At 39.0% G+C, this 16,686-nt stretch overlaps 1 protein-coding gene across 3 annotated transcripts in view; it reads right to left on the reverse strand.

Annotated features, from left to right (window-relative positions):
• The window catches only part of pdlim5b (PDZ and LIM domain 5b), a 45,992-nt gene that overhangs the window by 16,660 nt on the left and 12,646 nt on the right, over positions 1-16,686 (reverse strand). For all 3 annotated transcript variants that reach the window (XM_042509566.1, XM_042509565.1, XM_042509564.1), the window contains exon 3: positions 10,591-10,742. In XM_042509566.1, coding sequence (XP_042365500.1) covers positions 10,591-10,742 — 152 coding nt within the window. The remainder of the gene's footprint in view (positions 1-10,590; positions 10,743-16,686) is intronic.

Below are 16,686 nucleotides of genomic sequence, written 5' to 3' on the forward strand. Positions count from 1 at the left end.
AGTATTTTGTATTAACCCATATCATACGTGCATTGCACTCTATACCCTCCTTCGTGTCACACAAAGCACACGCAGGTCCTCGTCAGGCAACTTAAGTGTCTTAAAATTAGTGATTAAAATGATTAGTGAAGCATTAAAACTTAAATTTAGAGAGATGTCTTTATTTACAACTGGCCTCATGCAGGAAGCAATACACACAAAAAAGTCCTCTTATTTTTGTTCATATCCACAATTTCTTCTTAGTTTTTCAGTAAACATTGATTTCTGAGATTCAGCAGTGTTTCCTCTTCTTCGTTGCTCATCTTTTAGGTAAGAAACTCTTAACAAGGTAAGAGAAAAATATCTCATTTCTACAGTCCACAAATTGTTTGTCCAAAGCAAGGAAACATAAGGATTAAATTAAAGGAACATAAAAAAGCATAAATATCATATAATCAAATTCCTTTTCATGGAACGCTTGGCTTGGGAAATGCGTTTTTTGCTTCAATTTTCATGTCAACCCATTTACTTTTAATTTTAGTTTGCGTCCCTCTGCTGACACAGTGTTTACAGCATCACAAATGTTTTGCCTTTGCTGGGATTTTGATTTTCCGGTAAAACCAGTGCAGACGTTCTGGAAAAATCTCATGTTTACTTTATTTAAGTTTATTTAACAGTACCTCCATTCCACTACTGTTTGAGTTCTTCTAAATCCTTACAGCATTTTTTTGGTGGCATTTCTCCAGTTGATGGGAATGTGCCAGAGCACACCCAACACCACACCTGCCCTTTCATAGTGTTTAGGAGGTTACGTGTGCTAATAAACAATCAGCAACTTGCCTCTAATTTATCATCAAAGGGGGATCACATTAAGAACACCCGGGTAATAAAATATTTGGTTAGTTGAGAATGTTTGCTGCATCTGGAGTTGACTTCTCTTATTTTTTCTCTTGACAGAAAATGTAAAGGAAACACAAGAGCAATTTAAGAGAGGACTGCTGCATGAGGCCCAGTGTGCCCTATATTTGGTCTGGACAGTCAGACAATGTGTCCTTTTTTTGCTTGTTAAAAAACAAAATACAAAAAACAGACAGTGAGTCAGCAAGGCAGGTTCCGGACCAGCAGCTATGGTATGTCCGCTGGCGTCCTCCTTTTCTCTGCCATATTAGGAAAACAGTCAACAAGCTCTCAAGCATTTCCTTTCTGACTGAACTGAGACGCAACAACTGCAGCTTGGCATCACGCGATTAAAGAGCTCCACCCTCTGTCCAGATGTTGATGTCATCTGTGCCCATGCTTGCGTTTACTGTTTCCACTTAGCAGCTAATATACAGTATGCTTATTTTCCGACGTACTTGTATTATTGGACCTGCTTATGGAGAAGCAGCAGGCTATGCCAAGGAAAGCAGTAAAAGGTCTAAAGATCAAACGGCACATTCCATTACAACGTGGACCCAGTCTACAATGAGCCAGTGTGTATCTGCCATCAGCGGCCCGGAGAGGGGCAGCTGGGCGGATTCACTTGCTATCATTCTTTTCCCAGAGCAAACTGAACAAACACTTGCTAGGGTGGTCCTGCGAACATCTGTTGAGCTCAGCCCCTCTGTGCCGTCCCGCTCCCTGTCTAGCTGGACCTGCTTTTGTTCTGCTATGACAAAGACGCAAACGCTGGGTGAGTTTGCTGCCGCATGAGCACATATTTACTTTTTAATGTACATGTATGTCTATGTGTATGTAACTGGTTAGTATCACTACACCAACTGGTCTGACACTCTGACGCATTGTGTGTTCTTGACGACATGTAAACTGTATATGCAGTTCTGCTTTGCAATGTAAAGATGAGCTGATTTTTTGTACTGTGCAACTGCAAGAATATTGATCCCTTTGCTGTGCTCTATTAAATCTGTAATGCAGTATTAAATAGTTTATATGTATCATGCAATGTAATATTCTATGGGTTGTGGCAACATATTCTCACTCCCATCTCGTCAAACAAAGAGGCTTAGTCAGTTGCTCTAAACGTCAAACTGTGAGACTTTAGGTCCCTTCCAGTGTCAAGATTGTAAGTTTAAGGGTGGCGTGCCACTTACGGTCATTACATGCATTGTGTCTTTCAAAATAACTTTTTAGGAAATGTACAGTTTCACTCATTAAATGCAGTCTAAGGATTAGGGAAAAAGGAAAGGGGAAAAGTGTAGTATCAGGATGTTTTTGTTTGACAGGCCTGTATTGATACAATGACGCCAAGTATTTATTGTTTTTATTATATAAGTTATTCATTTAAAAAACAAATAAAAACCTTTGGTAGCCTCTAAGAATAATGTAATCAATTGCTTTTTTAGTGCACTAGATACTTTTGCTGCAATAAAAATGATTAAAGTGAGATGAACAGAACAAAAACTTTATCTTATTAGGTAATACAGATGTTGACAAAGTTGTTCTTTGGGGACATAATTTACATTTGAAAACACATCACATTATATTGCAACACATTTTAATAAAATATTCAGAATATTGCAACACGTTTAAAATCGCAAAAATATTGGAAGTATCATAAAATGTCGCATCATGGGGCCTTTTTAGGTTTACTTCCTTGGGTTTAGGCAACAAAAGGTGTAGTTAGGCTTAGAAAAACAGGTTTCTTTCTTGTCATGTAAAGTCATGGGAAATGTCACAGGCGTAACATCCAACAGCATGCTATAACTCGGCCGACTTTTGCTTTCACATGGGACATAGACATAGTCTCCTAGGTCAAAGTCCAGAGTCAACGTGGAAGTTTGGTCCCTGATGCCAGCAGGGCATCTTATGCTGCCTTGTTGTGTTGGTTCCGAGGGCCACTAACCAAGCATCTGTATCTGTAGTTAGGAGTGAGACTGGGTTGATAGTGGCTTGTGTGCACAACCCCTAATTTAGAGGCATTTCTGATCTTGGCTATGTTATTATTTACATTTTTTCTGATCCATTAGACTGCATTTCTTGTATATCAAAGTACAGTTTGTGCTACTGTATCTGTTCATAACACAGAGAAATCCTGCCCATCCTGGTTTTGCTCAAGCAAGAACAGCCCAATTCAATTGGTTCCTCCTAATCTAATCAGGATGCAGTGTTTTATTAGATTACAGATGCTGATATCTCGGAAATTTATTTATGGAGCAAATTTAAAGACTACATAGCTTTCAAAAAAACTAAAAAATGAGTGCAAGATATAAGTAAACATTATCTTGAAAGCAAAAGGGATGTGGAAGAAGAAAAAAAAAGTTGTTGAGCATGGTTTTCATCAGCGTAGGCTTGTCTGTGCAACCACTGTCTCACACACGCACGCACGCACGCACACGCACGCACGCACACACACGCACCTCGCACGCACGCACGCACGCACGCACACACACACACACACACACACACACACACACACACACACACACACACACACACACACACACACACACACACACACACACACACGACTCTAGAACGAGAGAAAGAAGAGGTTAACCGGGGGAATAAGCCTGAGGGCAAAGCAGACTGACACATTTCCACCCTGCCCGTGTCTCTTTGAGGGCCAAGAGAAACAGTCTGGCACATGGCATTTGACTGAATGATGGAGAGGCTAATAGACACGGCTTTCTCACCACAATACACACATGCACACACACACACCAGCAAACAGACTCCCATATCCAGTTTTTAACATGGAGGGAAAACTGCTCGAATATGTATAGCCTTTAATTTTCTCTGCGCTGTTTTCACTTTAATTTCACACACAGTTTCTTTTGGAAAACTTCCATTTAACATCTTTCATGATCTTCTTACTCCAAGCATCTGTCACCATCTTTTGCTTTAATATTTAGACACAGTTTTGTTCACCCCCATATTAAAGTGGGCTGGGAGTCAGAACTGGGTACAGATATTATATGATATGTGGGAGGATGGAGATGAGTTGAATTCACACGCTATTAATGTCAAGCGTAGGTTAAAATATTCCAAGACCTTGTCGAACAAGACCTGCCCTCTTATATTTAACGTGCGTGATAAATGTTAAAACTCTGTGGGAGACCTGGCAAACACTATCTGTTTTTTCAGATTTACCGCTGCATGAAAATTTGAGCCAAAGCGTGGAGAAGAAGGAAAACACAGAGGAAAAAAAAAACATAGGAAAGCAAAACAAAAACTCCGACAGAGGGATGTGGAATTAACGGGTGTGGAAAATAACTTTTCTTTCTGTATATTTCTGTTTTTCTGTGCAGCTGGTCTATCCGCTCAGTGGCAAAACTCACAGCTTGTGTCTGGCACATGGCCTCTCCAGTCTCTTCTCACTGCTCCCTCATATTTCACCAAGAATGAGCATCTCGAAGGAGGGATTTTTCGGCTTTTAAGTCGAGCTCACAAGGCCATTTCATTAGGAAAAAGTCTGAATAAATGGTTTTAAAAGAAAGGGGATGAGATTTAAAACTGTGACAGGGCTAACAATGACAGAAATGTGACTTCTATTTTCAGAGTTAACACTCATTAACATGTTACTGGGCAGCCTGTCAGTTGCCTGGATACTTGCCTGTGTCTGTACACGTGTCAAGTAGGAGCCCAGTGCACTTGTCCATATCACCAGTCACATGCATCATAGTGATGGAGGGTATTCATAGCATTCAGTTCCATGTGCCTTGTCATTCCCCTCTACAGCGCTTCACTGTGATAACTCTCAGGTCATGTGTGCTCGTCTTGGCAAGCAAACAGCGGAATAAAAGTAAACCACAGGACGAGTCAAAAGATACTCAAAATTGCATTTAGCAATCAAGACCAAATCAATGAATAAATCAAGATGGTAAATGAAGTGAGTTCTCCTTGAGGTCAGCTCTCTGGATGCAGCGAACCACAACAGAATAAACTGCAACTCCAGTTAATATATCTTTTTAATGCAGGTCCAAGCTATGCAATAACAGGCCCCCATCCTTTCTTACTTTTCTTCCGACCACCACACCACATCTGGCTGAGGCAGCCAGGAGTCAGCGGGGGCTCTAGGCTGTATTGGATTGTCCTCCGCTTAACCCTGTTATAACCACTCCATCAGGCTTGCTGGGTCATGTATGAGATATCTGTAGATTTAACCCACAGCCGCCTCACTGACTGGTGTTTAGCTACAGTAAGGGGACTGTGGGTAAAAAACTCATCTGTATTACATAATGTAGCTAAAGCACTGTCTGTATGTGGGACAAGCCAAAAGGTATATTTAAAGGTTCAATATTGTAAAAAGTCAGATCTCCATGTCTTTGCAATATAAAGCAGGTGTAAGTGCTATATAAATACTGTGAAAGTCTCAAAATGCTCAATCCACAGAGAAATGCACACAATCTGACATCATATTATACTTGATTGACTATACATGATTTTTTGTTTCTTTTTGATGACATGCTATACTATCACTTATTAAAAATGGCATACTATACATACTTTTTTAAAATTAGATGCGACCGTAGTGTAGTTTGTTTAGCCTAACATTAACTTTTTACTTATGGAAAGTGCATTTAGTCTTCCAAAATCCCCAAAAGTGATTTTAATTTGTGAACAAAATGCCATCTTGCCGAACAAAACATGTAAGTATCATAAAAGTTTGTTTACAACAAAGCTTTTTTTCTACAGTAATAGAAAATCCAATGGAAAAATCCTACAGGCTTTTTGATGAGGGAACCAGGGCAATGCTTACTTCCACATCGGCATACAGAAAAATATCATCTTTTGGGGCATTGTGTGACTGAGCAAAGATGTCAAAAACGCAAATGTGGAAGACCTGGAAACACTGACTTATCAGAAGAGACAGGGCTCTTTCTGGAGGAGGGGCTTAAAGACACAGGCGCTATAACAGAGCATCTAAGACAGAGGGTGAATACAGCTATATTTGGAGAGACAGTATGAGAAGATTTATTTGTTTTTTTGGAGGGGGCATTTAAGCATGTAAACATGTTCTAAAAGAAACCCAAAATACAAGTATAAACCTAAAAATGAGCACATTATGGGACCTTTAAAACAAGTCCGCAGTTTTGGAAAATCAAATCTCAAATTACAAGAAAGGAGAGTATGCGATCAAAAGAAGAAAAGCTAAAAGAGATAATGTAAGAAGATATTTTCAAAGGTCTAAGAGTAATATGTTGACCTATGTACAGGAATTTCCACTCATCATTGAGTTAATAATCTGTTCTGTCAGGCAGCATTTCATCTGCTAGACTGATACAACCAGTAACACTTTCCAAAAGCTTCAGGCCGTGCCATTTCCCCAGAAACATCATGTCTTCGGAGCACACAAAGCAGACAATGCACAGAATCTGAGTAACTCTTGGGCTGTGGGAGCTGACACAAAGTCTTGTGTAAAACATCATGAAGATGGTTGGACTGCAGAGCTAGGGGTGCTGATATGTATTATCTTTGAGGTTTTGGAACCAGGTGCAGCCAGCCACAACCTCTAAGGAGCGGGTTTTCATTGCGCTGTGCTGCATATTTCAATGACAATAAATAAACATCAATTATCATACTTTCCTAAGGCTACTTCCCACAGCCGCCTGCATGGTGTAACTGACTGTCAGCAACAGGGTTCCACTGACAGTAGAAAAAGTATTGTACTGCAAGTACATTAAAGGATGGATGATCAGATTTGAAGAAAAAAAATCCTTATCACAAGCAATATTAACAATGTGTGGTAGTCATTTCTGTATAGGAACTGACTTTTTGGGCACCCAGTCTGTTCTATTCATCAAAGTCACTGAGTGCTGTCAGACACTGTTTTGACATGTTTTCTTGAGACCACAATCTTGGCAAAGAAAACTTGGATTCCCTCTCTGTCACAAAACACATAGCAGCTCTTTGCACATTCGACTCATCTAGACAGTTGACAACAGCATGGAGAAAGTACTTTCATACCCCAAGTCCATTTCCTCTCAGTAAACATGTTTCCCCTTACCTAGCAACAAGGAAATAACTTATTATTGGCACCAATAACTGAGAGTGCCTTTTTGGCTCGATGATAAACGGAAAGACTGCATGCAATAGCTAAAAGATTTTAATTGGATGCTTCTCTAGCTATTGGAAACATACTATGTAATGGCGTCTGATAGTCATTTTATAACCACTTCTATTTAATGTACACATGTAAATCTACAACTTTATGCATTCTCTTTCAGACTAAAATTTAAACATTTAACATTATCTAAAGGTCTAGTGTGTATGATTTAATGGCATCTAACAGTGAGGTTGCAGATTGCAACCAACAAAGATTTCTCTCTTGTGCAAAGCGTCAAAGAGAATTATGAAGGCCAATGCAAAAATGTGAAAACACAAATGGCCCCATCTAGGCCCCAATATTTGGTTTGACAGAGTGATGTTGTATGCTGTAAAGCCCACTTATTTGATTGGTAATAATGGGCTTTATAATTTAAATTTATTTGAATGAATTGAATAAAGATTCAAATAAACAAAGTTAGCAAACAGCACCCTTGATATATTCCACTAAATCCAACATACTGGGCCTTTAATGTGTGATTTGCCGTTTGATTACGGCATACGGTAGATAGACTTCATTATCTCGCCTGTGATACTAATATCAGTGCATCTAGCTGAGCTCACTCATGTGGACAGAGCTGAAATACGTGAAAAGTTTAATAAATAAGCTTAAAGATAAATAAATGTAGGGCTGTTGTGGGGTTTTGTTTACACATCTACATGTGCTTCTAGTTTCGATGCACACGTTTTTCTTTTAGGTAACTACCAAAGAATGTGAACTATGACTGAGTGACATAATGGTACTAAACTGTCGTCACATTAATCACGTCTTGGCATTCTTGGAATGTTATTACAAGAAAAGTCTTATCAGTGATCATCACAACCATAAATCAGATCGAGAGCGTGGATGGAGAAAGTGATGTGGTGTTCTCGTTAAAAAGTGTTAAAAGGGCGGGTCCATCTCATCATTCTTTTCTTTGTTTTTCAGATGAAAACTCCGACTAAGCTGCTATCAGCAAGTGGTGACGTAGGTTACAGCGCTGATGCTGTCGTCTCCACCAGTCGATTGCTGGCACTGTAAGCAGGGAGAATTAGGAAAGTGTTTGGCGGATTTGAGCTTGGAGGTGGAGGATGCTGATATTTTATTCAAAAACTTAAGTAAAAAAACAATATCAGTTCATGTATACACTATATTTAGATTATATTACCACTTTATCTGGTTGTCAGAGCCATTTTCGACAAGTAACTTAAGTCATTATATCGCCTTCTTCAAAGTTACCAGACTCCATTGACAAAAATAGTCCTTTACTTCACAGCACACAGGAGTTGCTGGTCTTCCACTGACTCGATTTTTTAGTTTGTTTGTAATATTGTGCGACATATAGAACCAAATTAATGTGGCATCCATGGCAGTGTGTGGATATATATGTATCAAGAACATATTGCAGAAATCATATGTCATGTCAAATGGGAAATGTTTTTAGAAGGGCTTGGAAATATAGCATTTTGATGCTAAAACATGAATAATTTGACCAAAATTTTAATATTCACATTTAAATATATAAGGAACACCATTGGAAGGCTGTAGAATTTTATAAAAAACTAAAAACTAAAAAATTAATAACTGTCTAATCCCACTTTCCTCAAACTTCTTTGGACTAATAATAATTAATTCTCAAGTCCCAAGTAAAAAAGTACAAATGTTTATCTATTTTAATTAAAAAGTGCCATGTATACTATAAACACAGTAAACTAGTTTTAAATTTCTTCTTTGCGTCCCTGAAAAAGAACATGCAATATCAACCATCTTCTAAATAATGCCGCCAGAAATGAAGCAAACTACATTGTACATTGTGTATTACTTGTAACGAGGAAACCTTTGTTGTTTAGTGGTTGATTTTAGTTATAGTTTACAAGTACTGCACAACCAGAATGTTTGATGTTTCATTGTGCGTCCATTACCCACCGTAGATTACATGCAGCTGTGGGACAGGGCTATTTTAGGACAATTTTCCCACGATTAAAGCACACAGGCTCCTTTCTCCTTTGATGTGGTGATGGAATGACAGGACATGCAAACCAGGCTGTGAGTTTTTTCTGTCAACATCTTTTACAGCCTGGAGAGTGTGCGTGCTTTGCCTTCATTTGTTTGTCCGTGACGCTAAAGCTACTCTTCTTTACGCTCGGCTGCAGAAGATGTACACTGTTTGGCTGAAATTCAATAGAAGGGATCTCTCTTGTTTTGATCTTTGACGTGAAATAAGACAAACAGCTTTTCCACGTTACATGTTCTGACCTGAGTGAACTGAACATGGACATTCAGTGCAGCCTGTGAAAAGTAGTGTTAAGTCTGAGTCATTTCTTTGTATTACAAAACCATCTCAAAGTGTCCCTATGGGTGAAACTTTGGCCCTTTTGCAGATGGACTATAAAAGTTCTTTGGACTGAAACATTTCCTTGGTGGACAAATATAATGGCAACCTCAGCCAAATCCCTGTTTTCTTTTCTTTGAAGCATATATTGTGGCTTCATGGAGGGCTATATTGGGGGGGGGGGGCTTTCATTTAAAGTGCTTCACTGCACTACGGCTTTAATACACTCAAGGGTGCCAGAGTACCGGGGTCTTCCTTTTGTCTAATGGAAGAAACACAAGAGCAGATACACAGGCAGGAAGCACGTGTGTAAACCATTATTTGGGGATGGGAAGATATAATATACAAAAACACTCACAATATGTTGATTATGAATTTGCATTACTGCTATAATAGTGAATTTCGTGTACAGCAGCACCGAAATACACTGCTTGACAACCAGCTACAAAAAAGATTCTGCAAAAAAAGGCTGCACCAACTGCAAAAAAAGATCTTAATCAAGCTTTGACATATTTCATATCAAAATATATAATGCCATTTTCACAGATATGTGTCTTGTCTGTGATGCAATAAAAATATGTTCTCTGTAATGACAGATGATTCAGAGGGTTATTTGTTTTTGTGTGTGTGTATTGTGTAGTACTGTTCTGATAAGGTATTTAAGTCCACACAATTTCACCGGAACTTAACCATCAATACTATTTGCATTGAATTTGTTTAATATAATCAAATATGTAATGCTACACTGCAAACTGCAATGGTCAGAACACAGGGGGGTCACCATAAATCCAATGTCGTGCTTGCCAACCAGTGTTCACTAGCTATAATGCAAATGACAAGATGCATAAAATAGTGCAAGAAATTTCAAGCTTCAGTCAGTCTTTTTAACGTTCCCAAACTTCCTGCGGGACGGTGACATACCATCTGCAGTTGCAGAAACAATCAACTGTTTTAAATTAGCACAACAGGAGTTCATCTGTTTCGAATAATATAAAAGCACAAACATGGCAAACAAGCTTTCTATTGCCAATTAAAGATCTTTTTGTTTGTCTGTTCACCATCCTGTTAAAAGTAGCGTCATATATGCACAGCATGGAAACTCTTGGCTCTGTGCATGTTCTTCAAACAGGCTTAAATACACAGCGGTAGGCAAAATCAACAACGTATGCATTCCATTGCTGAGAGAGGAAATCCATAGATTATGTTGTAGAAAGTGCCTGCTCATGTGTTTATCGTGCATGTGTGCCACTGTTACCTCTGTAGAGTGAGGCTGAGATTGTCTGTGCAGCCCTTTATCTTGTTCTGGGCCTCCAGGTGATTCATGCCGTCCGTGGAAAGGCCGTTAATGGACAGAATGATGTCTCCAACACTCATCTTGGCTTTGGCTGCCTTACCTCCATCAGTGAGCTGCAATGACAGACAAAACAAAAAAATAAAAATGAAAAAGAAGCTCATCATGGACATATTTGCACCAAACAGAGAAGTATTTACACAGAATTAACTTACATCGATTATGCCTCCACTGCTGTGTTAATATTTGCAGCTCTTAGGTATGCATGTGCCATTTAATAAAATGAGTTACAGAGAGACATTTAAATTAAAATGTTGTCTTTGCATATTTCGAGGATGTTTTAGTAATCACCAAGTGTTGTGCTTTCCTTTCCGTTTCCTGTCTTATGTAACTGTTGTCAGATAAGATAGGCATCTTATTCTCCTCAAAACATCACAACATCAATGGGACAGGATTCTACATCCACGAAAACAAGCTTCAATGTGTTCTGCCATAGATCAAAATGGTTTTTCAAAGTCTGAATATATACTATATATCTCACTTATAAGTATGTTATGCATCAAGATACAAGTAAATAAATATTTAATTTGATGAGTAAATAAATAGGTTAAAAAATCAAAAGTGAAAGTTCTCATTAACACGCAAATTTAGATGATGATCTTTACTTTCAGAAAGAGTAGTCCAGGGCAAAATAAATCAGAGAAATATTATCAATATAGCTTACATTTAAACTGATTTAGATTTTTTAGGTGGGATTGTTTTTAGGTGGCTAAAATAATAATTTCACTGCTAATAATAATTTGACTGCTGCACCCTTTCCACAGCAGTACGTTGCTTAGCCTCTGGGTCAGTACTCCTGTCTGCTTCCCCAAAATGGGGATGTGCTGACTGCCATCTATGGTAACACACCGACTATGAATAACTACCTACACTAACCCATTTCAAAAGACACAAACTATGCCTTTACAAACGCTTTGAAACTTGAAACCAGCGCAGGGTTTTCTTTGCCTTTTGTTCCATCTATTATTGCAGTGCTGAAGGTGTTGGTGCAGTTTGTTTGCTCTGAAGCAGGATTTCCTTTGGGAGTTTATGTACATGTTTATGTACCATTTGCCCTGACGGAGCCTCCCCAATAGTTAAAAATTTTGCCTGATCACATATTCTATGCCTTTGCAAATTGAGCACGTGTAAAAGTGCTATTTCTACATTTTAAACTCTGCTTATGTATTTTAAACAAAGCCTATAATATGTGGAAAGGGTATATTTGTATGCTTTCCCAAGCTAATTAAAAGTTAAGAAAAGTTCAATTTTTTTTAATGAGAAATGTACAAAGCTACACTATTTTAAAATGTGGGACCTTACATTGCAGCTTTTACTTAAAATATAGCAGCAAGGGGTTAAAGGCTTAAATTCCAAAACCTTCTGTATACGAAAGAGTAGTGCATAGGTAGGGTTGAGGTTTATCAACTCCTCTCTGGCTTTCCACCACGCTGTGACTCGCATTTAACACACAGGAAGCAATGAAAAAAAAAAACATGACGAAGGGATGACTCTCTACCAGGTGTGTCAAATCGACCAGTGATTACGTAACGCTCTGCACACCTCATCAATCTCTCAGCACACTCAGAACCTGAAACCTGTAATTATTCATGAACAAAAAAGAACTCCATGTACTTTATTATATTATGGTGCTTTTGTTAGGATCATATATTTATGTCATCTCTCAGCTGTGGGAAAAAAAAAACAGAACTGCCTGAAGCCTCAAACTCTTCAAATAGGAACATGAGAAGCACACGTATGTGGGAGCGCAGGTGAGATCTACGAATGTGTTGAGGGACAGCAAGGTTTAATGAAGAGAGCGTGAAGCATGATGAGGGGGAAAGTGATTTAATCTGTCAGCTCTACTGTGTGATGAATATAAAATTGGAACTTAAATGTCAAGTTAACTGTGTCCCCACTGCCATCTACAGTACATTTCTATTAACCAATAAAATGCAAATGCATGCAAAAGACCTTCCACTTTTCAGTCACACACACTTGTGAGCTGCTAGGAATCAAAGCAGCCCTGGTTTAGACAGATAAACACAAAACAAGACATTCACTCTCACCACTGCTAAAGAATGCATTCAGGTTAGGTAACTCTAAAAAGACTTCCTCTTGGTTTTAAAAAAAGGAGCCAATGAGACGTAATGAATGCGCCATTGTGTTAACCCTCATAATAAAATAGGGGAAAAGAAGGGGGAGGGAAAGGGAGAAAGAATGAGGAAGTGACAGTGGCGGTGGCAGTGACCGGCACATTTTCTCTGGAGCCGTGCTTTCCTTGCATCATTATCAAGCAGATCAGTAGCGGGAAGTGCAGAATGCATAGCTGGAGCTGATGTATGCATACCAGCGTCCTGGAAACGTATAGTGCAGCCACATGCTAAGTGTTACTAACAAAGGGAAGGGTGCGCAGCTTCAACTGACTCACTCAGAGTCCGGCAGAGAGACACCTGCCATGTGAGTGTGTCCTGACTCATTTACTTTCAATAAAATCCTCATTGCTCCTCAAGGCAGACGCCAATAAAAGGAGTGTAGGCACTCTTCAGAGATCGCTTACTCTCTGCTGGAGGTTAATGGCAGAAAAAAGCTGCTGAATTGTTGAATGAACTACTTTGAGAAATGGAGCCTTCTTTCTCAATCCTCCTGTGTCTCCCTCTCTGCGCGCCTGTTTGTTCGAGAGGAAGAGAGCGAGTGAAAAGGCCTTCTGAAGTTCTCTCCATGTAGGGACGTGAAAAAAGACAATACTATACGGCTCTATATATGGCAGCTCCTCCAACACTATTTCAAGACACAAAGAGAGGGAAGACTTTTGTAACATTTGTAGAAAACTGTGTTCTTACAGCATTGTGTTAAGTCTTAGGCCACCATAGATTTGTTGTTTTAGCAAAGTTGTAATGGGGATTTATATGAAGTTATTTTTCAGTATCTTTATTAAGATACAAACAAAGAATACAGAGAAGGTGTACAATGCATTAAAACATCAAAAAGTCAGAACAAAACTTCAGACTGAGGTCAATATTTAGTGTGAAACATGGAATCATACAACCATAACAAAAAGGTCTCTTAAACAATCAAAATTGAGCTTTGGACATGTCTTGAATGCAACCTGGTGTAAATACACCAGAAGATCAGTATTGTAAATCTCATAATGTCTGCCTAACAGTTCAAGACATATCAAGTAAAGAGGGAGGTCACACTAAAAAGTTGTAACTTTATCCCGTTGAAGTTGTTTTATTCTGACATATTTGCATTTTTAATACTGTATACATATTTCCTGTATGTTCTGGTTGTATTTTAGTAAAGAGACTAAGACTACCGAGAAGTAGTAAATAACAAAGTTCAAGGCAGCCTCAGACTTTTGCACAGTTCTGTATATGTGGTTAATGTTTAATGCTGCAGCCTCCACTGGATAGAGAGCACTTCATGAACTTCTCTCAGTCAAATGCTGTCTTTTTCACACGGATACAAAACAAATAGATGTCACAGTAGGAATCCCCGGCATCCGTGCTCTATAAATATAAATCAAGAGAGGTCTGAAGCACTCGTGATGGAGAGCAGACAAGTAATGAACTGGAACTTTGGCCGTTCTACTCCGACTCTCTCAGGAGAACAGGATGTTTTAGCAACATTTTTCAACCAAATGCTGTCAACCACATCACATCATGTAATTTGTGCACTTAATCAAAAAACACAAGTGACTATTTTAAACCCTGCGAGGTCATATAGAAAAAGCCATCCAAGGCTGTTTCACAAATGCAACTATAGGGCTTTATGTGAGTTTGGCAGAGGAAGAGAAAGATGTTTCCAAATGAATGAAGTGTCTTTCCAACTGCACTTACATGAATGGGATTCCAGCCACATAATGGTGTGGCTGCTATGCTGCTGTGGTCTGCTCCACACTGCTGATTTAACTGCTGTGCAGTTACTGGTAATGACTAGTTCTTCCAAAACTACACATGTTAAGTTCCTCTGCTCAAACACAGCATACTGCAAAATGCTTGGCAGATCTATCTGAAGGCTTATGGCAAATCCCATAGCACACTGGAGATTATGATATTAGTAGATAAAAGGCCTCTTAATTTATTTCTGGTCTAAATGTCTTTGTGGAAGAAATCCATCTTCGCCTGACTGTAAAGAGATGAAGAGAAATGTGAAGGGATTTTCAACCGGACTGACTATAAAAACACAAGAAGTGGAGCAGAAGCCTTGAAAAATTAACAGTCCATTTCTCCCATGTGTCTTTAATCCATCTGTTATAAGGCCAGAATCAAATACAGTCACAAAAGCAATCAAAAAAATCCAGTCCATTCCAAAATTTTAGATTTAGATGTTTACTCAGTAATTAACTTATCCCTAATTAGGCAATAAATTAATGAAAACAATAAAGCATTCTATAAGATTAATTATCAGTGAAAACAGATTCTGTTTAGACAGAAAGCAGCTTTTTTAAGTAGCTGATTCGGCTTAATTTATGACCTATAGTGCCTAGCCAGATCTATATCTGGTTTGGTCTCTGTTCACTTGAGTAGGTGGCTGCCAAAACTCCTAAAATACTTGAATTCTTCTCCAAATAGATCAGTGCCGTACTTGTGTTTTGTCAAATATTTTAAATTTCACACACAACTTTTTTTTATGGGAGAACAAACACATTTAAGGTGAGGTAAGAGATTTAAGCACCACAGCACCAGTGGGATACTCATCATGTTCCATGCTGGTGTAATTTTCTGCCGTCAGTGAAATTATGGAGCAAGGAAGCGGGCTGTGGTCATTTCACTTTTGAGAAGTCATGTTACAGGAAGCGTCTTGTGGTGAGGACTGAAGGCCTGTGAGATGCATGTCATGTCTGTGTAGGGTAGAGCACCTTATATGGAAAAGACTTGGGCCTAACATTAAGTCATCACAAACACAGAAGGCTAAAGCAGCTTGAGTCACAGGCAGGACTGCACCCATTCAACCTGTAAAGCTCATCAAAAAGAAAGCGTCTACCCTGCAGGATCTCTGGGATGAATCTGTGCAGCAACCTGCTGGGATAGCACCAGCAGAAGCTATAAAGTACATTTTATTGTCTTTTCTTTTACGCTTGCACACCTGCAACACCTGCAACACCTTTCATAAACTGTTCAAACAATAAACAGGAGGAGAGAGGGATATAGCAGTTAGGGAGGGGACCAAATAGCAAGTTGTCTTTTCCTCCAAGCCAAACATCGCAATTAAGGGTACTTGAACAGAGTTAGACCCGCGGTTGTCATGGTTTGACCCCGGTCTCTCACTACATCAATCAGGCTCCTAGAAAACACAAGATCACGAGCCGACCTACGTACAAGCGCTTAGTCAAATCGCCATGACAACGCAAACAAAACAACACAAAGCAGTACCACCCCGGCACTGAATAGTGAATACTCTTTAGTCAGGTCAGAAACAAACCCCAATGACGAGCTCTGCTGAGGCAGATGATATGAAAAGGCTTTCAGTCGTGGTGGGGCTCGAGCCAAGTGCAAGTGCCGGTTTCCACCTCCATCCATGATTCATTCAGTTCTCCTGTGGGGTTTCAATTGGGCTTTTTTTGGAATCAGTCAAACAGCATAATGATTGTTAAGTGGTAAAATGTTCTGGCAGTGTATTAATGACAGGACTGACACAAAAAGACTACTATTACCCTGTTAAAAGCACACACAGTGTCTCTACTTTCCAAAAGCTGTGACATGCCAGTGGAATTTTAATACATATTTTGCATCATTGTGATATTTTGTATTTTCAGTGAATATGGTAAATGTAAAATGGACAGCATCAGCAGTGCAACTTAAATATATATATACCTCAACCACAAAATGACCATTCTTTACTCAACATGTATTACCATGAATTCATGAAGAAAACTTGTATTTCTCACAAGCCTCCATGATGAATCCATAAAAAGAGAACATCCTTCATGCATTGAAGTAATAAGGGTCCACATTTACCATAAGCGAAACTATATCAAACATCGGTGTACAAACTCACATACAACTCATGTAGTAT

Source organism: Plectropomus leopardus, chromosome 20 (genome assembly GCF_008729295.1).
Source record: "Plectropomus leopardus isolate mb chromosome 20, YSFRI_Pleo_2.0, whole genome shotgun sequence".
Taxonomy (NCBI): domain Eukaryota; kingdom Metazoa; phylum Chordata; class Actinopteri; order Perciformes; family Serranidae; genus Plectropomus; species Plectropomus leopardus.